Genomic DNA, 23,000 nt, shown 5'->3' with positions numbered 1-23,000 from the left:
TCACCTGGAAATAGTACTTTCACAGGCTCATTGATGTCCATAATAACAAAAAATAGGCTTTGCACACAAATGCAAAACAAGCAGTTTTGCCTGCCTTCTATTTGAAGAATAAAAACAGTTTAGAGGAAAAAAAACAGTGGGAAAAAGCTTCCTAACACTCAAGATCCATATGACTGTGGGATAGTTTTCAAAGGGAAATGAAAATGTCATCACCTGACATTTCTGAAGCTGAGCTTTCAACTCCTGAGACAGAGTGCCAGCAGGAGTGTTAAATAGAAGAGCTGGTCACAGACCAGTACACTCTCCATATGTTTCCCTGGGGCAATTAGTGTCACTTCCCCTATGAAGGGGCTCACTGTGCTTACCAGTGAATATGTCAAGTCTGGTCACTCTGAAAATAAACACTACAAAGTCACTGACAGGACCTTTATGCTGAAAAATGAATCCTTCTAACTTACACATTCTCAAAAAAAAATAAAACCCAAAAAACCCCCAAACAATTTAAATTGAATATTCCTTTGAAAGTTCTTTGCACTCTTCTGTGACATCCCCAGAGAAGAGAACCTGAACATATTTAACCAAAAACCTGTCTCAAGGAAACTTTTGGGCTGCCTCATCTATCGCCTCCTTTCTTGTTGCACAGCTGGATCCTTGGTGCAGGGGCAGGTTTCCCCTTCCTGCAAACACACAGGCACCATGCCTTAGAGGTCTCTCCTGAGGAATCTGAAAGCACCAACCCATCATGAGGTACTCCAGGCAGCGGGATGTCAGGAATTGCCCCTTCCCCACCGCAGCCCCCAAAGAGCCTGGGGACCACACCAGGCTGCCTGGGGGAGCTGATAGCCAGCACCAGTACATGGCTTAAAATTTTCAGCAAACCACAGAACTATTTCAAATTATTTCTATTTAGAAATCCCTCTGTGACTTATGGAAAACATCACCTCCGAGGAGTTGTGTAGATGTCAACACGAACAGAGTGTTAGCAAGGGGAGCTGGAGCTGGAGGCCTCTCCCACGCAGGAGCAATCAGAACAAACTCCTTCCCCTTTCACTCCCTCCTCCTGAGATGCAAACAGAGGGTGAAAGAGAGTTCTTTCCTCCTTTCAATCCTGCTACTGATGACTGGGTTGCTCCCCTTGGAGGAGGAGGGTAGCAGCAGTGAAGGCAGGTTGGGCTTCCTTCCAAGTGCACCATCCTGGGCCTGTCCTCAGAAAATGGATGGCATCGTTTATGCAAGCAGGGAGTGGCCCAGCTTTGTCCAGGGGCAATAGCAGGAGGGAGCAGCTGGGATGCACGTGGATGGCTGGCACATCAAACACTCTGCAGCAAGGCACTCTCAGCGCCTGGTGGCCACTGACCGAGGCCAGCAGTGCCAGAGAGCTTTGTGGATGGCTCTTCCAGGTGGGGAGGGATTCCTGAATAAAAGTCCTTACTAAAAGGAAAAAAATAAAAGTGTAAAATAAGCAGAGCAAAAAGGCAAAAAGCTTTAGCTTTCATTTTAAGAAGCCATCTGCAGGAATAGAATAAAGTCACTCCAAGTAATAAATGTAATTTAAACTTTAAAGCCATTACTACCCATCTGTGGGAAGCTCAGGGATGCTGGCCACTTCTAAGCAAGTGGGACTGACCAAGAATTGTGATTACTGTGTGTCTGTGTGTCCTTCACAAGATTTGTAGAAGTAAATTGTTGTTCAGGCAGTAGTTTGCTAGGATTTTTTTTTTTTAACTCTGAGTAGCAAGGTCTTAATGCAATATCTGTTTACTACAATTCTCCAAGAGGCAGGATGTTTCTTGGCTTTTATCCAAACCATTTAGTTCACATATATATATTAGAAAAAGCTGTCACATCAGCAGCTAAGGTTGATATCAAGTGAGACAATGAGAGGATTAAGAGGTGGAAAGCTTTAGCAAGCAAGCTACTGAATATTTCACGAGAAATGAAGGAGAGAATGCCACTGATGCAAGGGGAAGGTCAGAAAGCTTAAACATCTCAGGGACACTTAAGAAATAATAAAATAGCCCTTAGGCCTTCCAGATGTTGCTATGCAGCTTTTAGGATCCTGATATTTCAATCTGATTTTCATACCAAGGTGTAGAGTGCTGCTCTAAGTGTGCATCAGCGACATCCAGCACTTGCCAAGGGAATTTGCAGGGATATGTCTACAGCATCACAGGAATGATGTGACATTTGAGGGTGCCTTTGCAGGCTGATACTTTGAATCTTGATTGATCATTTTTATTAACACCTGAATACTGCTGATGTGGGTGGAATTTAATATTTCCAACTATGAGAGTCTGGTCAGATCCAAATGGGAAGAGATTTCACCAAGATTGACTCATCACAGTTACTTTTTCCTATCTCATTCTCTAATGGCTTATTTTAACAGATCTTTTCCCACCATCAAGACCACATAGTTTGGGGAAAAAAGTGGACAGTAGAAGAATTTTACATGAAAGGCACAAGAATTTCTCATGAAAGGCACAAGGCAGAGGTAAGTTCAGGTGTTTTCTGTAGACTTGTCAGTGACAAGATGCAAGGCAAAGCAGGAAACTCTCTCCAATTGCTTCGTTCAAAAGCCTCATTTATAAACTTCAAGATACAGTGTGACAATGGGAAACTTGAAGAACACCAGCTTCTTGCAAAGCAGAGAGGTATTTAAGTATAACATTATTTATATTGACCCTTATTTCACAAGTACATCTAAAACAAACCTTGTTTCCCTCCCCTGCCTCCAGAATACTGGGAAGGCATTAAGAAGCTTGGACAATTTTTTCAGTCTTTGAGCTCACTGATGAATTAACACCTTGTCAAAACATTGTTTCTGTTTACCATGTTTTCATGGCACGTTTACTTAATGACTTCCTGGAAATACTCAGTTATAAGAAATTTCTCTCCCACCTCCTGTTTAAATATGGATCCTCTACTGTGAAAGTTAAATAATAGCTGCTACTCCTTTTATCTTGACATGATATTTCATGATATTGCATCCAGGCACTTTGCACTTTCAAAGTGCTTGACATATAAAGAGTAAATTTCTAGATCTTATGATTTAAAAAATATTGGTTTACTTCTTGAAGAAGATTAATTGTTTTTTGAATAAAAAGAAAATGGATGTAATTAAATAGAGAACAATTTTGTTGGTTTTTAATTTACATTAAAAATTATTTTAAAGTTACTATCTTCCCCTGTACTGCTACCGAGCTGTTATGCTCTCATGTTTTGAAGTAACTTCAGCTACTAACTTCCACACTGTGCAATTTCTCATATATTCTTGGCAGTTATGTTAAAGAATTCATCTCTCATAATAACATTATAAAAAGAAAAATAAATTGACATGAACAATAAAGCAATTTTAGAGGTGTAAGCTGTTTGGTCATTGGAGACAGGAAACATGTTAGACAGAACAGCTATTTTGAGGAACTGTGCTAAAAGGGGAGGTCAGCATAACTATCAACTAACAACTGTGTCTCCAGTACATGAGCTGAATTGACTGGTGGCCACTTCTCAGTGAAACAATTGCATGAGGTTATAGATAAACCTTGATTTCTGTGTTCCTGTTTATTGTGTGTGTGTAGGAAATTAAGATATGAGGCTCAGAGACTTCAACCTGTGTTTCCACCATGCCAAAGTAGATTGTACCTTCCCAGATTTAGTGCTGACAATTACTGTAATTTTAACCAATCAGACAAATAATGAAATAAAATTGCAACAATTACTTTTCCTGTGAAATGCAGAGAATACCTTTGGTATTTTCTTGAGTTGGAGTAGCCACAGACTCCAGTCATTGCTGAAATAGCAAAGGAAACACAATCGTTGAGGATGTGACTCAATAAAACTTTTTCTCATTAGGAAACAATGGAAAAAACTTCCAAGCCTGAAACCCAGAACATTTGAATTATATTACTTCATTCAGATCATTACCATTTCCTGTACCACTCTTGTCAGGCATGGCAGACGTTGTCCAACTTTTATGAACCAGCTGACAGTTGATATTTTCCTCACTCCGATGGTCACTTCAGATCACACAAATACAAGAAATGTATCATCCTTAAAAACAAAATAATAGCTAATTTTTGAACATCTCTGCAGTCACTATGGAAGTAGTGAGTAGAGCTAAAATAAAAAAAAAGTTTGAATTTTTTTAATAATTAGAAGTGATTAGCAGTACTAAATAACTGTGCCATGTTAATGAATGGAGCAATATCCTCAGTTTTAGATCTACTGAATCAGGTAAAAGCTGCTTTTTTTGGTGATCCAAACACATAATTCAAAGGGTTCTGTTAAAGATTTCTAAACAGCAAAATGCAGACCAAGGCATCTAATCCCCTATCTCAAACTACGTTTTAACCTGTACATCTATTTACAACCCTTTAAACAATTCTGCAATTACCAGGGCAGTTTTCTACTGAGTTTTAAGACTAATACATATTTTTTTGATCTAGTGCAACACCCCCTTCCTTTTGTGATAGTGTGACAGAATGATCTATGAAGAGCTGGATCTATGCAGACTCGTGCTATTGTAATTAGAGAGATCTAACCATGTTTCATACCTGTGTAGCTCCATTCTTAGGGCATCTATCCCTGTTTTACCAGCATAATGAGATTTAAACCCAAGTCTTATCTTCCAAGTGCACATAAGGATCAGTTCATCCCACATTCAGCAGCAGTAGGTGACAGGAGGATCGAAGCCAGATTAACAGACGGACTTCACAGAACAAGGATTTAGCTTGTCAGTGCTAAATACACCTGTGGCATAAATCACACCAATAGCAGTTAATTCCTACTGTAGTTTGTGACAGTGCTAAAATGCTCGTTATATTGCTCTAGCTGTAGAATTTTTCTTATTTCTAATTGGGACACTAATTTTCCCAGTTGTATGACAGGACTATGAGAATGCAGGCTACGGGTTGATGCTCAGTCCTATACGTCAAAGTCAATTATTTTGGCTGCATGTTATTCAGCTTTTAAGAAGTAATAAAAATTGACTATATGACAAGCTAAAACATTTGTTTGTTTATGGCTGTTAGAAATTGCTGCACTACGTCAGTAAAAAGGGGGTGACAGCAGAAGACACTCCCAACAGCTTTATAGCTTTAGATGAGAAATGGTATCCACATGCTCTGCCTCCAAGGGGATCATGTTAGAGGGAGCAGATTCATCAGGTCCTGCCCTGCCTAGATCATCTTGATTTCATAAATGCCATCCCAAATCTATTCAGGGGAAGCAATATATATTAATTTCCAGAAGAGAGGAGGCCTAAAAAATTCTGTATTTAAAATTGTTTCAAGTTGCAGCTACCACAGCTCCTACATCACTGCTGGCAGAAAGGCAAGAAAAACATACAGAAGATTCTGGATGTGGCTTTAAGCTACATCAAGAGGATCATGGGGTGTGTGTTTTGTCTTTGCAAGCCAGAGTTGCTCCATTGTGGATGAGGAGTGACGGATTAGAATGGCTCCAAGAGCTGTCAGCTAATATCTACACTGCAGCAAGATCAGACAGTAGCAACCTCTCTGGAATGCTGTGACAATTTCTGGCTGCTGCCATGAGAACTGCAGGTCATGCTTCTATGAGAGGTTTTAAAGCAGAAACCTGAAATTTAAATAGAAAAAGGCACCCAGACTGCATAATCTTCTGCAGAATAGGAAGAAAGCATTCAGATGATAAAGCCTTGACAGCCTCTTGGAGATTTTGCGCACTGCTCGACTTTCTTGGGAACTCTAAAGCCACTGTATTTTCTTGTAACATTGGAAAAACTGCATTCAGGTGAACTGAGAGCAAGGCCAGTGTCTCAGTTATCAGTGAGGGTGACTAAGCAGGGCACTCAGTTACACCTCGGGACCTGTACTTCAGTTCAATGGTTTAAAAAAATATCTAGGCAATACACATACTTGTTGCTCCTCTAACTTCCTTCTCCATTGAAGACACCCATTATCCCATGACAATTAGGCACGCAAAAGGTATGTAAAGCATAATGAAGTTGCTGTACTTCTAGAAAAACATTGTTTGTAGGAGATGTTCTACAAAGAATGTTAGAAGTTCAGTCACTACAATCTTAGCAACAAGAAATGTACTTCTTAGGCACTACAGTCAGGTGTGAAGGTCATAGCTTTGGGAGTTAGATGACCGTATAAAGCAGTGTTTAACATTCTAGTTCACTTACCTGGATGTTGGCATCCTTTCTTAAACTTTGCACCAATTAGAGGAAGGAAACCACAATCAGTAGTTGTCCTTGCTGGTCACTCAAGAAATGTTAAGAAAAGGTCTGTGAGATTTCAGCCTGTGGGTGATACCTGTAGGGGTCTTGAAATGCCTGTGGTCATGGAAAGAACAAGGCTGTGAACTATTGTCTACACCCAGAAACCCAGAGGGAATGCAGACCAGTGTGGGGATTCTGCCTCTGTGCTGCACAAATACCAGGGCACAGTCTGCTCCTGGAGCTGTAAACTAAGGAGTGTGTGCCATTGAAAGGTAAGAGTTTTACACAGTGCAATTCTGGGAAGACAAGTCGAGATAAAGCATTCATGCCTTCTGCCACCATGAAGACAGAGTTACTTGTGCCCTTGGGAATTGTAAATGCAAGAGAAACAAAAGTGCTCAAGCACAAGAGCAGGAGGATGGGACTGGTGGTGCTGTTCAGCACAGGCAGACATGGACTTATAAAGAGCTGTAGCTGGTTGGAATAAAAAACTGAGCTAAAGCACAAGTCAGAAGTTGTAAAGTGCACAGTCCTGCTGTGCTAAATACCTCATCTTATGCCAGTAGGCTTACTGCAAAACATGACAGATATTTGAAGTAGGTGTTAATAAAAGATCTGTTAACTTGCTCACATTAGATCTCCCTTTGGGTCTTAGCTCAATTCCACTGCCCACAGATTTATACAAACTGCTTTTACACCATAACCTTGGAGAAATAGGAGATAATGCATTTCTGTAAGGGGAGAATATTTTCTAAAGGCAGGTCAGCCAGCAGTGATGACTCTGGGGAGAGATCCTCTTCTGCACTGCTTGCCATGGCTGGAACCAGAATGCTGCCCCAAGTTCATGCCTTCAGTGCCAGGCTGATTGCAGGTGTCTTTCATGACTTGCACTTCTCAGAGGCTCTGGGACAGAATATAGAAAACATTCACTGGAATCACCGATTGACCCAAAATGCTGAGAATCATGGAGTACATTCTCAAAACTCTTGACAAGGATCATCTTTTCTGCTGAACTGCAGCAGCACTCACACTGAAAACAGGTCTAACTGTAGCCTTCCTGCCTTTCCACCACTACAAGCAAGAAATAGGATTATGCCAGGCTCTTCCCATGAGACAAAAGTAATAGAAGAAATTTTGCCTAAATAATTATCAGGGGCAGGATTCAGTGGTGCACCTAGTTCAGCTATGGATATTAGAAGTGGTTACAAAATTAAGGTGTTTAGAGTCAGTCAAGAAACACTAAACACTAAACTACTGCTCTGATTTCAAGTCCTGAACTACAACATGGTGGTTGTACAGGTCATGATGTCACAACAGCAATGGTCAGGATTTTCTTCTCCCTCTTCCTAGTCCTTTTTCTTGAGAGAGGTTTTTCCATATGTTTCATGTACCTTTAAATATTACTTATCACTTGTTTCATCTCTACTCCAAAAAGATACCACAGCAATACAACAGGCATTTTCAGACACACAAAACCTGAGGTTAAACACTGGTGTTGACATATCTACTTAAATCAAAGTTGCCTTAGAGATGAACAAAGAGAGTAAGTGTTAGACAAGCTAAAACAAATGAGGAATTTAATATTAAATACATCAGAAGATTACATTTTTCAATAGTTGCATAATGGTTTGCAAAATCTTATAGATTAACATTATACTTAGCTGGTGAAATTGAACCAAAAGAATTAAGCTTTCTACGCAGATGAGAAGCTGGTGCCTAAGAAGAGAAAGAATATCTTGTTCAAGTTGTTCAGCTTTTTTATTCCCAACCCAAATGAGATTTGCTACCTTCCTTCTCCTTCCCAATAACTTTCTATGTTATCTGCTTTCAATCAACTTGAAGCAACAAGTTTTCTTGGGATATTCAGCTACCCTCTCAAATATTTTGCTACTACTCCTGTGAAAAATGCATTAAAACATAATCCAAGGAGCTGGAGACCTCATCGTATAGCCAGTCACTATAAACTTCCTCAGAACATTTATGAGTTCAACCTATTTTATCCTTCTCTTGTTAAAACTGTTTCATTTATAATCAGCTAAGGTTTGGGGTTTTACTCTTTTTCCTTAAAGAAAAATAATTGATACTATTATGGGAATAACACAGATCTTTCCCCTGAAATGGTGATGTACTTTCTAAGGTTATGAACTGTAATAGGAAAAATGATCTAACCTTTCCCTAACAGAGTTTTGATGTTTGAACTCAGCCTCACACCTTATTGGTAAGTTTGGTAGCATTGTAGATTACCTAAAATATCCCTTCAGATAATCCTACTTTCACTCACTTATAACTTGGTTAAACTTTTATAATACAGTCTGAGTTTTTTTAATTTTTATTTTTTTTTTTTTTTTTACTATGTCAGGTATCTGCATCAAGCTGAAATTTTTGGAACCACTTTAGCCTCAATAATTTCTGCAAATGAGATAAGGATGTATATGGGGAAGTTTAATTTGCAGTGAGTATTCTGATGACAACTCCTTTGACTAAATTTTCTATGCTTTAAAGTAGGGAATAGAAGTCTGACAGGAGAGGGAAGGCATCATAAGAGAACGATACAATGATTCATTTCTCCATATGAAAATTTGAGCCATTGGGCCAAGTTACAAATCTTCCACAAAATTCCAGCCTGCATATCTGTTAGTGATTAACAGCTAAAATTTTACATTCAATGAATAAATTCATGCTTTCCATGGGTTTTTAGTGATATCCAGATTGCCTATATAATGCCCTGAAAGAGCTGCTAAGAACTCATATGTCTTCTGAAAATTTTTGTATGTGAGCCAGTATGGCATATGCAAGCCCCAAATTACGTATACATTACAGGGCTTCAGGAAAAACATTGGCTATTGTGAGCAGAAGTGAGACTTGGCAAGAGCAGGACTGGGGTAGGGAGGAGTGAATGAACCTCAGAGCTGAACACCGCTCGTGGATAGGGGAAACACACCAAAGGAAGGAGGAAAGGGAAAGCCACTCTCCTCATAGCAGACTTATAAGTTCTTCAATCTAAAGATGTTGGGTTTTACGGGCATAATGTCATTTTATGTGGAATTGCAAAGCACACAAGAGGGAAGATGTGTTAGGGGAAGAACCCAAAGTTGGGCAGCCTACACAAGACAGAGCACGGGGCAAGAATCAAAGAAACAAACCTGGCAGGATAGAGGATGAAACAAAGGAAAACTGGAGGAGTGTTCAGATGTCATGGATCTCTGTGTCCTAGGGGACATGCTACCTGTAATTCAGCTGCTTCCCAGATCTTGTATCATAGTCTATTCTGGCTGACCACTGTTCCACTCTACAGCAGAGAAAGCCTTGTGTTCTGAACTCAGAGCCAAATCCAGGCATTGCAACATCCCCAGCATGTTTTGTGACCCTACCAGAAGATAATCTGTGCCTCTCTGAGAGGACATTTCCTATACCAGACTCAAGGCTTCATCAGTAAAGGATATAGAGGCGTCATAGTCTCCAGGTTTTATTTGGAAATTGTGAGAGCAAGGCTGTTTTTAGATTCTGGGAGCCTGGACTTAGGTTACTCAGGATCAATTGGGATCTATGGCCTCTAACTGTTTTACTGCTTTTTCAACTCCTGTTCCTGAAAAAACATTCTCATCTCTTCCTCTTGCTTCCTAAGATGAAATAGGAGGAGCAGGTGAATTGGGTCTTTGTTGGCAGTCCAGCATGCCTCCCTGTGATCTATTGCTGGCTGCTCTTGTGTCTCCACCTGTGCCATATCACTAGAGTGGTCTCTGTGAGCAGGCTGCAATTCAAGAAGACATAACTGCAATAAATATAAAATGACACACCAACATGTTCCTCCATTCATTGTATCAGGAACTGGAGAGCTCTCTGTCACCTATTAGCAAACATCCTAGTCATTATACCTTTTCTTCTAGTCCACAAAAAAGATGACATCTAACATTTAAAATAGTAGCTCAGAGGTGGGTGGTCATAAGTTTGGATGAATAATATTTGTTATTAATATGGCACCAGAATGCAGAACACCGGTCTCCATACTTAATTTGCTACCTGGTGTGGATGGATTGATTATTATTTTTTTTAGAACAACATTCAAATAATACTGAATTTATGACATGATCTACAGCAAGGTTAAAGATTAGACCTGCTGTTCGATAGCATCCCCTTCTGCCCACCTGTGTGTAACAAAATAATATCAGGCTTTGTAACTACATAACTCAATGTTCTTTTGCTTCCCAACAAACTGCATGCACTCTGTAGACTGGCTGGGTATCTCTGTGAGTGTGAAGATGAGGCAGTGCTGCCCATCAGCACGGAGTGTGGTCCCTGACCTGTAACGTCAGCATTGCCTGACGTAAGGAGCTGGGAGTGCAGGCACACCTGTGCCCATGGACTGTGGATCACAGCCAACGTGTGACAGAGCTCAGCTTTCCTCCGCTCTGCTATCGTCCCTCTAGGTGAGCTTGTGCAGATAAACTGCTCTGCAGTGCAACTGCTGATGCCAACAGGTGAGCTGTATGTCAAAAGGCAGCAGCTAACCAGGCAGGTGGGAAAGGTAAGGCAGCATGAACTCATAGTGTCCCACATTACAGAGTCCTAACACCCGCAGGAGGCAACAGGTCACCCTGATCCAGGTCAGAAAATTTCTTCCCTCCTTCCCTGCTTGGTGCTTTTTCAGTCAATTTTATCACATATTTATTTCCTTAACTTGAGCAGTATGCAGCTGAAATGCATGGCATACTCTGGCACTGCTCTCAGAGCAGGTGGATTCAAACACCATTTATATTCACAACAAACTATAAACTTCTTGTTTTATCACCAGGATGAGGGGCAAATAGCCATGCAAAAGACTGATTGACTGAGGCTTGCTTGTCAAATGCTCATAGAACAAGCCCAATGTGCTGTTTTGCATCAGAGAACCTTAGAAGAAGAAAATGCATCCAGACAATAACGAGCCATGATGGCTCATTAGAGGCTTAGCTTGCAAAGTCCAAAGTGTACAAGCAGAGCCAGCCATACAGGACAAATCTGAACTAAGCATTGTACCCTGCCCTCTGCCTGAACCAATCCTTTACACGTATCTGGTAAATGATTTATAAACCTGAAGATAGCAAAATATAAAACTGTATCACTCTCTTCACTTTGCAGAGGAAAACCTTTCTGAATAATTTGCCATGTCTCTGAAAATGTTTCCAGTTTTGGTGTCTGCTCTGCTGTTTACAGGTAAGTGCCTGGCATCCTATCTCATGTCCCTTCAGGCTTGTTGAACAGTCAGCTGGCAAAAACTGCTGTGTTACCACCAGAAAAGCACCAATGGAAGAAAATTAACTGGAAATCACTGCAGCAGGGACATGCAGGAGAGGGAGTGAGCACAAGATTGCATGGCAAATTCTGTGAAATACAGTTTGATTCTGGTCCTTGTGACTACGTTTGAGCCTTTTACTGCTCATGTATAAGGATGAAGGATGCATTTCTGACTGAAAGGCATTCTTACAGGATGATTTCCTGAACTGTTAAAATTGCAAAAAGAGCTTGATGCTGTTTCTGTGAAATCTCTAAATATTATTATTATCTCAACCTTTATTGTTTGTAGGAAGCAGTTTCACATGCATTTATAAGGACCTAAAAGAATCTATTTCACAAGTGATTTTTTGAATGCCTGACTTGTATTTCATAAGGAGACTGATTGTTTTAAAGCACTCAGGCTGTCTGGACGCTGATCATTCACAGAACTGTGTAATCACAGCATCTACAATCAAGACTCAACCTGTAAAACTTGGACCAGAGGGAAAATGGATGGGTCAGGGCTACCACATGCTCTCCCCAAACCAGCACATGCTGGTACAGTGAATGATCAGTGATGCACATGCTGCAAGATTAATTTGTTTCTCACAAAATTAAAACAAACCAGGCAGGCAGTAAGTGACAGCTGACTTTCCAAGTGATTGCCTGCATCTTGACAAGATGGTCTATCCACATGCATGCATTAAAAGCATTTCTTAGATTTGAGTGCTACAATACACATGCAGAAAATATATGATGTGAATAGCTAAGGCAGAATGAGGGAAAGAATGATTAATTGTGGATTATTGAAAAAGATTTTGTAAATTGGGACCACAGTCAGGTACAATCTCTCTCGTGGGTTGAATTCACTCCCATGCCACATGAACCCGAGTTTTGGCTGCAGTGAGGCTCTTTAGGAAAATAAGGAGACAGAAAGGGACTTTGTCTCTCCTTCAGGTTTGAGCTCACCTATAAACCTTTTCTCCTTATTTGTCCTTCCTGATCTACTGTTGAACTGGGACAGCTCCTGGGCCTATCTTCTTGAACTTCACCTCCTTTCCACTGAAGGCAAATTATAACAGTGTCACCAGGGCCAAGCTGGGAGCACAGCAGCTTGCAGCACCTCCTTTTGGAAGACTTTATTTTCATCTCCTTCATGTTTCTTGTCTTGTTTACCCTCTTTCCCAGGTTTCTATTCTTTAAAATACATGAAGAACTACCTATTACTTGTTTTTAATGAGCTCTTAAATATTTCATTGATCACCATCAGTTCACTTTTTCATTAACTGTGAGTCCTTCTAGCAAAAATGAAGGTGGTGGTGAAGTAAAACAGAGACTGTAAGATTCTTATGAGAACCTTATTCTTCTTCATGCCCTCAATTCAGCTGCTATAAATCACTCCTCATAGTAAACCACAGTCAGAGAGCTGGGAACAAGCTCTCTGGGCATTTTGCTGAAGCCTCTCAGGTGTCTGATGGGGATGTTTTGCCACACTTGGATGTAGAAAGGAAATCTCAAAAGGACCCACTGAATGGACCAATGGTCTGGGGCTTTTCTTAATACTTTGTTGCAGCTCCTTCGCTAGGATTATCTAGGATTTTGCCAAATTGCCTTGCTATTTACCCATACCTGTAAAGTGTGCTGACCCCTGGCATCATCACACATATTGAATATGTTCAATAGCTGATTCTGCATTAAATGTCCTTAACTTCTCTGCCTTTGCTGATGAGGGAATGAGGCTGATGCTGTAGCTCTAAGGATTGTTAATGACATTTCTTGAACCAGACAACTCTTGTGTCCTGCAATATAAAATTAAGAATTCTCAAAGAATAAAATCTGCTTTACTTCAAGCTTGAAAAAGAAACAGATGATGCCAAAATTTCAAAGACTGAATGATATGGAAAGAGTTGAAGCACTTAACAGTTGGTGACTTTAGACCTTGCTGTCCACAGGTATTAGCAAATTGTACTGATTTAATTCCATTCCAAGGCTTGTTACCATCCAAACACTCCAGGATACAAAGCCTAAGTACAAAAAACAATTTTGAAAATAATTTGAAAAAAAACCCAACAAGTGCAGGTGTTAGATTTTAATATAATTGCACTTTTTAACTTAAAAATGGTGATATCTGGGCCAGAGGTGGCCTGCAGAATCCACAAGTCTATCCTTGCTTTAATCCAGCCATTTATGCAGCGTACTGACAAATAACCACACCTTGATTTCCATGGAATGCCACATAATCTAGAGAAATACTTGAGTGAGGAGAGAAGCAGTCGCTGCCACATTTTTTTCAGCTGTTGCCCTGTGCTATTCTGAGTCCTCAGTCTGAGTCCTGGGGTCTGACTTTGTGAATTCAGATTTGGAAAGTCAGATAACTGAAACATGGTGGGGAGGTAGTCCATTCTGGCTCATTTCTAGCCTTAGGAAACACACCTGAGCTACAGACTTGATTTACTTTTTCAAAGTTCCCAACACGTCAGCACTTGCCACCTCAGCAAGGTTGAAGTTTAGCTCTGTCCAAGTTTAGCCTCTGTCCAAGCTCTGTCCTAAAGAGCTGATAAGACTGGCAGCCTTACCTCCATGAGGTTTTGAGATGAGATTTTGACCAGAAAGTCATCACAGCTGATAATAAGAAGAGCTATTAGACCTAAAGGAATGGAATTAGAACAATTGACAACTTTTGACATTTAAATTCCATTGATATTAAATTAGGCAATATGTTTTCATGTTGTCAGAAACTTGCAAGTCTTCAGAAACTAGGGAGAAACAATAGTGTGCACAGAGAGTATTTGAAGTGCTACTAAATAATTGACATTTTTGTTGTAAATATCACAACAAATCAGAGATAAACCACTTTTCCCTGTGACAGACACACACCAGGGATAAATTTTGATCCTAAGCCCAGGGATTGCTCCTTACCACTTACACAATACTGCTGATCTGGATAAAAACAGGCTTTGGGGTAGCGAGTGGAAGAAGAAGCATATCCTATACTAAGGCAAGTTTGAAGATTTGTCTTCTTATCATTAAAGTCTGCCATTAAATGTGCAAATGATGGCCTGCCTGCTTTCCCCAGACTACTGAGCACACAATGGCTCTTGCTGCTCAACTTTTACAGAAGAAAATGTGTATCAATTAAATAGGTCCCTTAGCAGGCAAACGCGTAAAACCTTAATCCCATACTCACCTTTTTGATTGTGTGATGAAGTGGATATTTTCACATTCAGCTGATAGAAAAAGATGTCTTCCTGGGAAGATTTTGTGGCTGCACCCAGATGAATATGTTGCTTTCTAGAAATCTATCCTTGTAGAGATATGCTTCCTTTCAAGTCTAGGATGAAGAGATTTTAAAGCACAGTAATTTAAGATGTATCCAGGTTGGTTTTCTATTTTGAGTGCAGCAGTTTGCTTGCTTTACTGTGATATTTTTTGTTCTTACTTTGACATTCCAAGATATTTGATATGCCTTTTCATAATCAGACTGTTGTCTTTGGTTAGGGTTTTTTTTATATATACTCAATGCTAGATTAAGTGCACATTTGGGGTTTTTTTTTGACAAAGATGACAAGGTTGTACCACCATCTCTCCTCAAGTTTAGATCATAATAATCCAAAATTAGATGCTCAGAAGGCATGGTAGCAATAATGACTACTAACAGTTTTCCCTCTGGACAATGTCTTTAGGTGCACAGGATAGACAAAACTATCTGCTAAAGGCAATAATTACATGAGCTAAGCATCTGCTTGCTAAAACCAGCCATTTCTTTTTCTATAATTTGCTTTTCATGTGAGAACACTGAGTGAATCTTCAAGAGATGATGAAAGGAAACACTTAAACTGGTAACAGCTGATACAACCTCAGCAACAGTTCACCCTCCACACACATTCCTCCTATTTTCCCATTGGGACATTTATATCTAAAAGTATTTTCAAATCACATATCTATGACAGGAAAACAGAATAATAATAAAAAAATACAATATGTCTGGTTGCTCTTCATGGTGAGTTAGCTGCTTCAGTACAACTTGAAATTCTTCATCTTTTTGTAGCTCAACTTTATGCACTATGAGCCATTTTATTAACATTACCCACCTGCTCCTAACTCCCTCTAGTCTCACATCAGATGCTCTGAAATTCCAGTCTCCTGGTTTGTATGCCAATCTTCTACAAGATGCATTCCTTCAGGAATACTCTGTCTTTATAAAGCAAACACTTCCACAATATTTTTCTAAGCTGTTCAAAAAGAGGGGAAAATTACACCCAGTGTAAGAAACTTAAATTGATGCAAAACATAATTCATTTGATGAAATCTCTACACTGTATTCAGATGGAGACACCTCATGACCCTAGGTCTACACTGGAGCTGAGTGAACACCTTGCTTCCTCTGAGCTCTGCCAGAGCACAAGCAAATGTGAAACCATGTCTGTCTGTGCAGCCACAGTGAAAGACCAGCAGGGCTAATTCTGGTTAGGCTGGAAATGATCTCGCTGGGGCTTTTCCCAACGTGAATGAAGTTTGCCATGTTCAGAGATTCACAGTGATCTTTACAGCAAGACAAAGAGAGAGTGAGATAAACCTGAAGGATTAGGGGATATATAAAGGCACTTACCTGGTTTTCTTTTGGGACTTATGCATCTTTGGAGTGCCCCAGCAGCTGGGGACAAGTCCTGCAAAACAGCTCCCAGGAGATGAAATAGTAGCTAGAAAAGAATAAGAACTGAGTGTCAACAGTAGCAAGAAAAACCAAGAGCAGAGCTGGCATACCTGGCTCTCCTCAGAGCAGGCAAGTGCACTTCAATCAAGGTGAATGCTTAGCATAGTTAGGGGTGGCATTTCTCATTGGATACAGATGCAGCCAGAGCAGGCTATACATTAAAATTTGTCATATAATAGCCTAAAGATGAAGCTCTCTGCACCACAGTAGCCAAGATAAAGATAACACCTCACTGTCCCACCAGTGGAATGACAGCCTCATTTTTGAAGATGTTGGCAACAAAAAAATATATATTTTTTTTTGGCAGCTTATTTCAAATCTGGAGGGCCAGAGCACATATTGGTGATAAAATATAATGTTTAATGGCCCTTACTAACTACACGTACATTTAAAGAAAACGGAAGCCTTTTAATGAGTCAATTTCTGAACTCAGTTCATGAGCTTAAAAAATATTTAACATATAAAAAACCACCCCAAACTCACTAAAGAGAAATTAACAGCTCATATATTTGTCTATTGGAAAATAGTGAATTGCCAGAGAAATATTGAAATTTGGCACAAGCTTCGTTTTCTCTTGTGCAGTTTTAGAATACAAGTATAGCAGCTTAATAGACATATGCATAAAATACATTTTCTTCTTTCCCAGCCTTCCACCAAATGTCTGAAATGACAGTAATTTCACGACCATAAGTCGCACCGGACTATAAGGCACACCTCCAGGAGTCGACAAATTTCGCAACTTTGTAGATCATATAAGGCGCACTTTTTTTTTGCCGTGAAGATCCGTGCCGCGCAACAAAGTAACGAATTAGTAACAGAATCCCGTGATTGTGGAGTCTACTGGCAGGTGCTCAATTTGCAAACATTTTTCACAGATTGGTGTAGCCTTTAAACGCAGCCCCAGGCGCCCTCCCCATGCGCAGGGCCCGGCACTCCCACCCACCCCCGACTGGCGAGGCAGGGCTTGGGGCGGCTCAGGGCCAGGCGGGCTTGGATCAGTCCCGCTTTTCCTCTGCTGGGGCCGTGCGGGCTCGGATCGGTCCCGCTTTTCCCCTGCTGGGGCTGGGCAAGCTCAGATTGGCCCTGCCTCCCCCCCACCGGGCTCGGGGTGGCTTGGGACCGCCCACGGCTCGGGGAAGTGTGGGGCCGCCCGCTCCCTCTCTCCCCATGCGACTGTTGCTGACTGAGGGCTGCCCGGTCCCACCCACCCTGTGTGGCTCCTGCTGGCGGGGGGCTGCCTGCGGCCACCCGCTCCCGCCCACCCCTCGCAGCTCGGCTCACAGCTTGCGCTTCCGGGTTGGCAAATTTTGCAACTTTGTACATTATATAAGGCGTACCGGACTATAAGGCGCACTTCCAGGTTCGCACCAAAATTTTATTCAAAGGGTGCGCCTTACAGTCGTAAAATTACTGTGCTTTCTTCCATGGAGCTGGTAGCTTTTTTGAAGATTGTATTCCTTGAAAGCTCGCTACCCTAAAATGTCTACCTCTAGTTTATTCTTATAACTTGGAATATGAAGAAACTGAAATAGGAAGGAACTGTTGGGACTGTGATTACTTACTAAGTAACTTTTCTAAAGTACTCTTTGATAGCTATATTAAGAGCAAAGATGACAACCATCCTCACTTTATTTTTTTGTTCATTACTGTTTAACCAAGATTTTTCTCATCTTCTTTTAAGCATTTTTGGCACTGAAAAACAAAGTGAAAGGGAGCAGCAAACACACTAGCTCACATATCTTCTACCTATATGAATTCAACAAAAAGATTTTCTTTTTAAAAAGCTAAAAAGCAAGTGTGGATGATCAGGAAATAACATTTGATTTTTAATCCCAGTTAGATTTTCCCCCTAGAAATTCAGGAATCAGGGCATTGGAGAGCTGTGAGTGAGGTGATAGCTTGACCTGCTTGGCTCCTACTCTAAGACAAGGGTTCAAGTTCTTGGCCCATCTGTTTCAAGTACGTGCAGGTCACCTTTAGGCGTCCATTTAAACCCACTTCACTAAATTGGAGCACAGCTGTTTACAGTCACTGGCCTCAGCTCAGCTGATGGATCTGAGCTCAATCTTAATCAGTGGTTCATTAAATTTGTGTGATTTAGACTGACATGCTATTTTAGACTCTTTTAGCCCCAGATTAATTTATGTCTCAAAATTAATTTATGTCTCAAACACTCGAGACTAAAAAGAAAAGAATTTTTTTTCTGTAGAGGGCCTTTCATATGAAGCTAAAGAGGGATTCCTACCTTTTTCTTGTGAAGAATACTTTTTTCCAAGATCTGCAAGGACTCCTTCTGCATCTGTGGGGACCTCAGAAGCTATCTGAAGTAATGCAATAACAACACTGGAAGTGTAATATCTTCTGTTCAGAAAGTAATTTCCAAGCATGCAATTTCTACGCTGATACTAATGAGAATAAATATCACATATAAGCCAGGAGGTTCAGAACTATAAATTACAGTAATTTCACGACTATAAGGCGCACCCTTTTGACTAAAATTTTCCCTCGAACCCGGAAGTGCGCCTTATAGTCCGGTGCGCCTTATCTGATGTACAAAGTGGCGAAATTTGCCAAACCGGAAGTGTGAGCTGAGAGCCGTGGGGGGAGCCGGAAGTGCCACAGCAGCCGGCTGGGGGCGGGCCTGGAGGCCCGTGGCACTGCCCCTGCCGGGTGGAGGCGGGCCAGGGGGCCCGAGGCACCGCCCCTCTCCGGTCCAGGCAGTCCTGGGGCCCCATGGCTGCCGGGTGAATGTGGGCAAGGGGGGCCATGGCTCCCGCCTTCCCGGGTCCAGGCAGTCCCGAGAGCCCATGGCTGCCGGGTGAATGTGGGCAAGGGGGGCCGCGGCTCCCGCCTTCCCGGGTCCAGGCAGTCCTGGGAGCCCATGGCTGCCAGGTGAATGTGGGCTAGGGGGGCCGCGGCACCCCCCTTCCCAGGTGGAAGCAGTCCTGGGAGCCCATGGCTGCCGGATGAAGGCAGGCTAGGGGGCCGGCAGCAACCCCGCTCCTGGGTCCAGGCAGTCCCGGGGTGCCATGGCTGCCGCGTGAATGTGGGCTAGGGGGGCCGCGGCACCCCCGCTCCTGGGTCCAGGCAGTCCCGGGGAGCCATGGCTGCCGGGTGAATGTGGGCTAGGGGGGCCGCGGCACCCCCCTTCCCGGGTGGAAGCAGTCCTGGGAGCCCATGGCTGCCGGATGAAGGCAGGCTAGGGGGCCGGCAGCAACCCCGCTCCTGGGTCCAGGCAGTCCCGGGGTGCCATGGCTGCCGCGTGAATGTGGGCTAGGGGGGCCGCGGCACCCCCGCTCCTGGGTCCAGGCAGTCCCGGGGAGCCATGGCTGCCGGGTGAATGTGGGCTAGGGGGGCCGCGGCACCCCCCTTCCCGGGTGGAAGTAGTCCCGGGAGCCCACGGCTGCCGGATGAAGGTGGGCTAGGGGGCCGGTGGCACCCCCACTCCTGGGTCCAGGCAGTCCCGGGGGCCCATGGCTGCCGGGTCCAGGGTGGCCTGGTGGCTCGCGGCACTGCCCCTGCCGGGTGGAGGCGGCCCGGGGGCCAATGGCTGCCGGGTTGAGGCGGGGCCTCGGCCAGCAACCACACGGGGTGAGCTGGGGGCGGGGCCTCGCTTCAAAAAAAAAGTGCGCCTTATAGACCGGTGCGCCTTATCTGATCTACAAAGTTGCTAATTTTACCGAATCCGGGGGGGTGCACCTTATAGTCCGGTGCGCCTTATAGTCGTGAAATTACTGTAATTCATAAGTAGGGTTTGTTTTTATTTTAAAAAATTTAGGCTCTCAACCCACCTGAGCCTAGTGCAATTACAGTCTAAGGATTTTTGTAAAAAAATGTTGCATTAAAATAAATTAGTGCCTTAATTAGATTATAACTTCATTTACTTCAGATTCAACAGCAAAATAATGATTTAGAGCATTTCTTTTATTAACTTCAGGCCTAAAAAACCAGTTTTTTTCTGCTAATCTAAGGTAGAACCACCTTTGATTTTTATTAAATTAACTGCAGATTCAAAACCATGTTTTGTGGATAGAAGCATATTTTTGAAGTGCCCATTCTAGTACATTTTTTTCTGATATTACAAATATTTCTCAGCTTCTGTTTCAAGTGTCCTTGGAGCACCCTTCCGGACAGAAGAATCACCAAATCAATTCATATGGCTCAAACGACACATACCGTATTATCCAAGGCACTGGGACTCCAGCAGCAGCCAGAACACGTGGGGCGACACTGTGGCTGAGCAGGTACCTTCTTCCTTCCTCTTGCAGCACCTCCTGAGGAAAAGGAAGCACAGGTCTGGAATTAACATGTAATCCTTTGGGTCAAGGGAGGAAATTTTCCTGATTTATCAACATGGGCAAGGCTTGGTAGCCACAGACTGTATTTATTCAGTACCAAAGCTTAGAATATTCCTTTCTGTTTTGATCTACTTCAGATTAGTGAATCCCTGGCAGCTTTGAGAGAGACAGCACAATACTACATGGGCTTGGAGCCTTTTTCCTTCGATCCCTCGACAGCCGTGCTCGATGGGGTTTCTCAACAGCGCGTTCTGTAGACTCGGAGCCTCTGTGCACCTCAGTAAGTAAAACTCACCCATGCAACACTGCTGACAATCGGTCTATAGTGTCATAACCCAACATAGTACAAACCCAATTAGCTCTTTAAAAATTTAAGATTTGTTTCTACTGTCCAAGTTTAATAGTTATTTCTATGCAGTCATTTTTTTGTGGTGGGTTCTTTTCTAAGTATGTTTTGGAAAAGCTTATTAAAAGCTTAAAGAATATATATCCTTTTAAAAGTCCATAGAAGCTAATCTGCTTCCTATAGAGTTGATTTAAAAAGCAGACAGAAAGCAATTCCTGAGGAGAAAAATAAAAGATAAAAAACTCCATCTATTTCAGTAAAAAAACTGTATTCAGTGTGGAATAAAACCTCAGCAGAACAAAACAGAGAATGAGAAATACCAGTTGGTAAAAGCAGTATTTATAGATCAGCACAGGAGTACATGAAATGAAGTGCTGCAAACTGTCTCAGAGAAACTGTTAAGGATTGTGCTAAAACTGGACATATTGGGGACAAAATTTTGTCAGATTTAGGGAACAATTACTAAGTGGTTCAGTTGGACAAGCACAATATACACATTATTCCTGTGGAACACCTCCTGTGAAGATGCTGCAGTCCTTAAAAATGGACAGGAGTGGGTAGAAATAAACTCATACAGTTTCAGTGCTTAAAATAGTTACTAAGATAGCAATCTGTCAGTCTGACTGAAAGCACCAATAGGAAAATGGGTAAACTTCTTCTCCTAATTTGATTTGAATTGAATATGCTTTGAATTTTATTGACTTAAAAGTACCTTTCTTTTTGAAAATGAGTTTCATTTTGAAATGCAGCTTTTGAAAAGACCTTTTATTTTTTTATAAGATAGGAATTTGACTTGGAGAGTCTCAGAGTGAGCTTTCCAGGACTGTTCCACCTGAAAGGTGACACCAGTTTCACTCGCTCTGAGCAGAAGCCAAGTAGAAGAGAATAGCTAAAAGCCATAATTTACCTTCCCTCCTGCTGAGGCTTCAGTTGGTGCCCTTGGGCAACTGGAAGGAAGCACCAGGTTATTCACTCACAATTTTTAATACTGATATGAGTGGATAGCAGCAGTCACTTCTCCCTTATGATAAATTCACCTGAAGACACTTTGCCCAGTTTTCTGAAAAAAATCCTACTGTCTTTCCCATCAGAAAAATTCCTCACAGTGTCTAATTACTGGTTGTGCATCCCTGTGCCTGATGGCTGTGATCACAGCAGCTGCCAGGCAGACTCCAGGATGAGTTATGCCTCCAGAAAGATAATCCTAATGATTGTCGTATGACAGGATTAAAGCCACTTACATAAACACATTTACAGGCACTCCCACTGAAATATGTTTATGATTTCAAAGCAAGGCTAGTTAACTCACAGACTGAAATAAACTTCCCAATGCTAATGTGACAGGAATTGACATCCAGAGTTTTTGAGAAGCCATATAGTAGCAAAGAAGCATCAAGCTAAAAGTTACAAAAACCATTATGGATAAAGTAGAACAATTCTTTTCAAACCTATTTTTCCTGATTATTGATAGTTCTGAAATGGAAAGCCTATACAACCTAGGCAGGAATCTGATTCAGGGGTTGTACCTCCAGAAGAAAACATTTGCAAAAGCTGGAAAATCTGAAGACTGCAGCTGTTGACAGGATCTTGAAATTAATTCTGTGATTTTAATTTTTTTTCTAAAAGTAATTTATTCCATCTTTTCTAGCAACAACATCAGATCCTACATGGAGCTACTACAGAAGTCTGGGACTCACCTCTAGCAAAAAGCTATTAAATCCTACTCATCTTGTATCTGGCCATGCTAGGATATGGCATGTTATGAATTTACCATTATGTATGTGATAAGATGACTTTATCTCATCCCACTTGGGTCTAAACCCAAAATTAATACACCAAGTCTCTGCATAAATACTGCATATTTTATATTCATAAGTAGAACTGAGATGTAGGTCATGGTAAATTGAATAAGAAGTCGAAGAAAGCCAACCTTTGGTTTGTTAAAATGAACTTTTAGCAGGTTGGGTTTAAAAATGTCTAGTGTTTTCAGATAAACCATTCTTTTGACTAAACAGCTGTTTGAAGATATACATTCCTGCTTCTGTGACTGAAAACCACGTTTTTATTTCTCAGTATTTTCCTTTAGCTACATTTTTGGGAGGCGAATAAGAAATGAAAATCAGTCACTTTGGATGGGCAAGAGAAGTAGACCACCTTTGCTTCAGGTGTATTCTGTAGTTCAAGTGGATT

The 23,000-nt window shown here is 41.7% G+C and overlaps 1 protein-coding gene and 1 long non-coding RNA gene across 2 annotated transcripts; one reads left to right on the top strand and one right to left on the bottom strand.

Annotated features, from left to right (window-relative positions):
* Nucleotides 1-3,923: 3,923 nt before the first annotated feature.
* LOC116992604 lies at nucleotides 3,924-6,748 on the bottom strand. Its single transcript, XR_004417082.1, has 3 exons — nucleotides 6,164-6,748; nucleotides 4,551-4,746; nucleotides 3,924-4,047 (listed from the first exon to the last, which is right to left on the bottom strand). It is a non-coding gene; the product is annotated as an uncharacterized LOC116992604 (long non-coding RNA).
* Nucleotides 6,749-11,305: 4,557 nt separating this feature from the next.
* Nucleotides 11,306-22,589, top strand: C2H3orf85 (chromosome 2 C3orf85 homolog). The gene is made up of 4 exons (XM_033052385.1): nucleotides 11,306-11,392; nucleotides 20,262-20,410; nucleotides 20,602-20,744; nucleotides 22,459-22,589. Exons 1-3 carry the CDS (start codon nucleotides 11,344-11,346, stop codon nucleotides 20,719-20,721), a joined length of 318 nt encoding a protein of 105 aa, XP_032908276.1. The 5' UTR covers nucleotides 11,306-11,343; the 3' UTR covers nucleotides 20,722-20,744; nucleotides 22,459-22,589.
* Nucleotides 22,590-23,000: the final 411 nt, after the last annotated feature.

The sequence above is a fragment of the Catharus ustulatus genome, chromosome 2 (assembly GCF_009819885.2).
Source record: "Catharus ustulatus isolate bCatUst1 chromosome 2, bCatUst1.pri.v2, whole genome shotgun sequence".
Classification (NCBI taxonomy): Eukaryota; Metazoa; Chordata; class Aves; order Passeriformes; family Turdidae; genus Catharus; species Catharus ustulatus.
The sequence above is the reverse complement of the archived record's forward strand: the minus strand, read 5'-3'. Positions and strand labels throughout refer to the sequence as shown.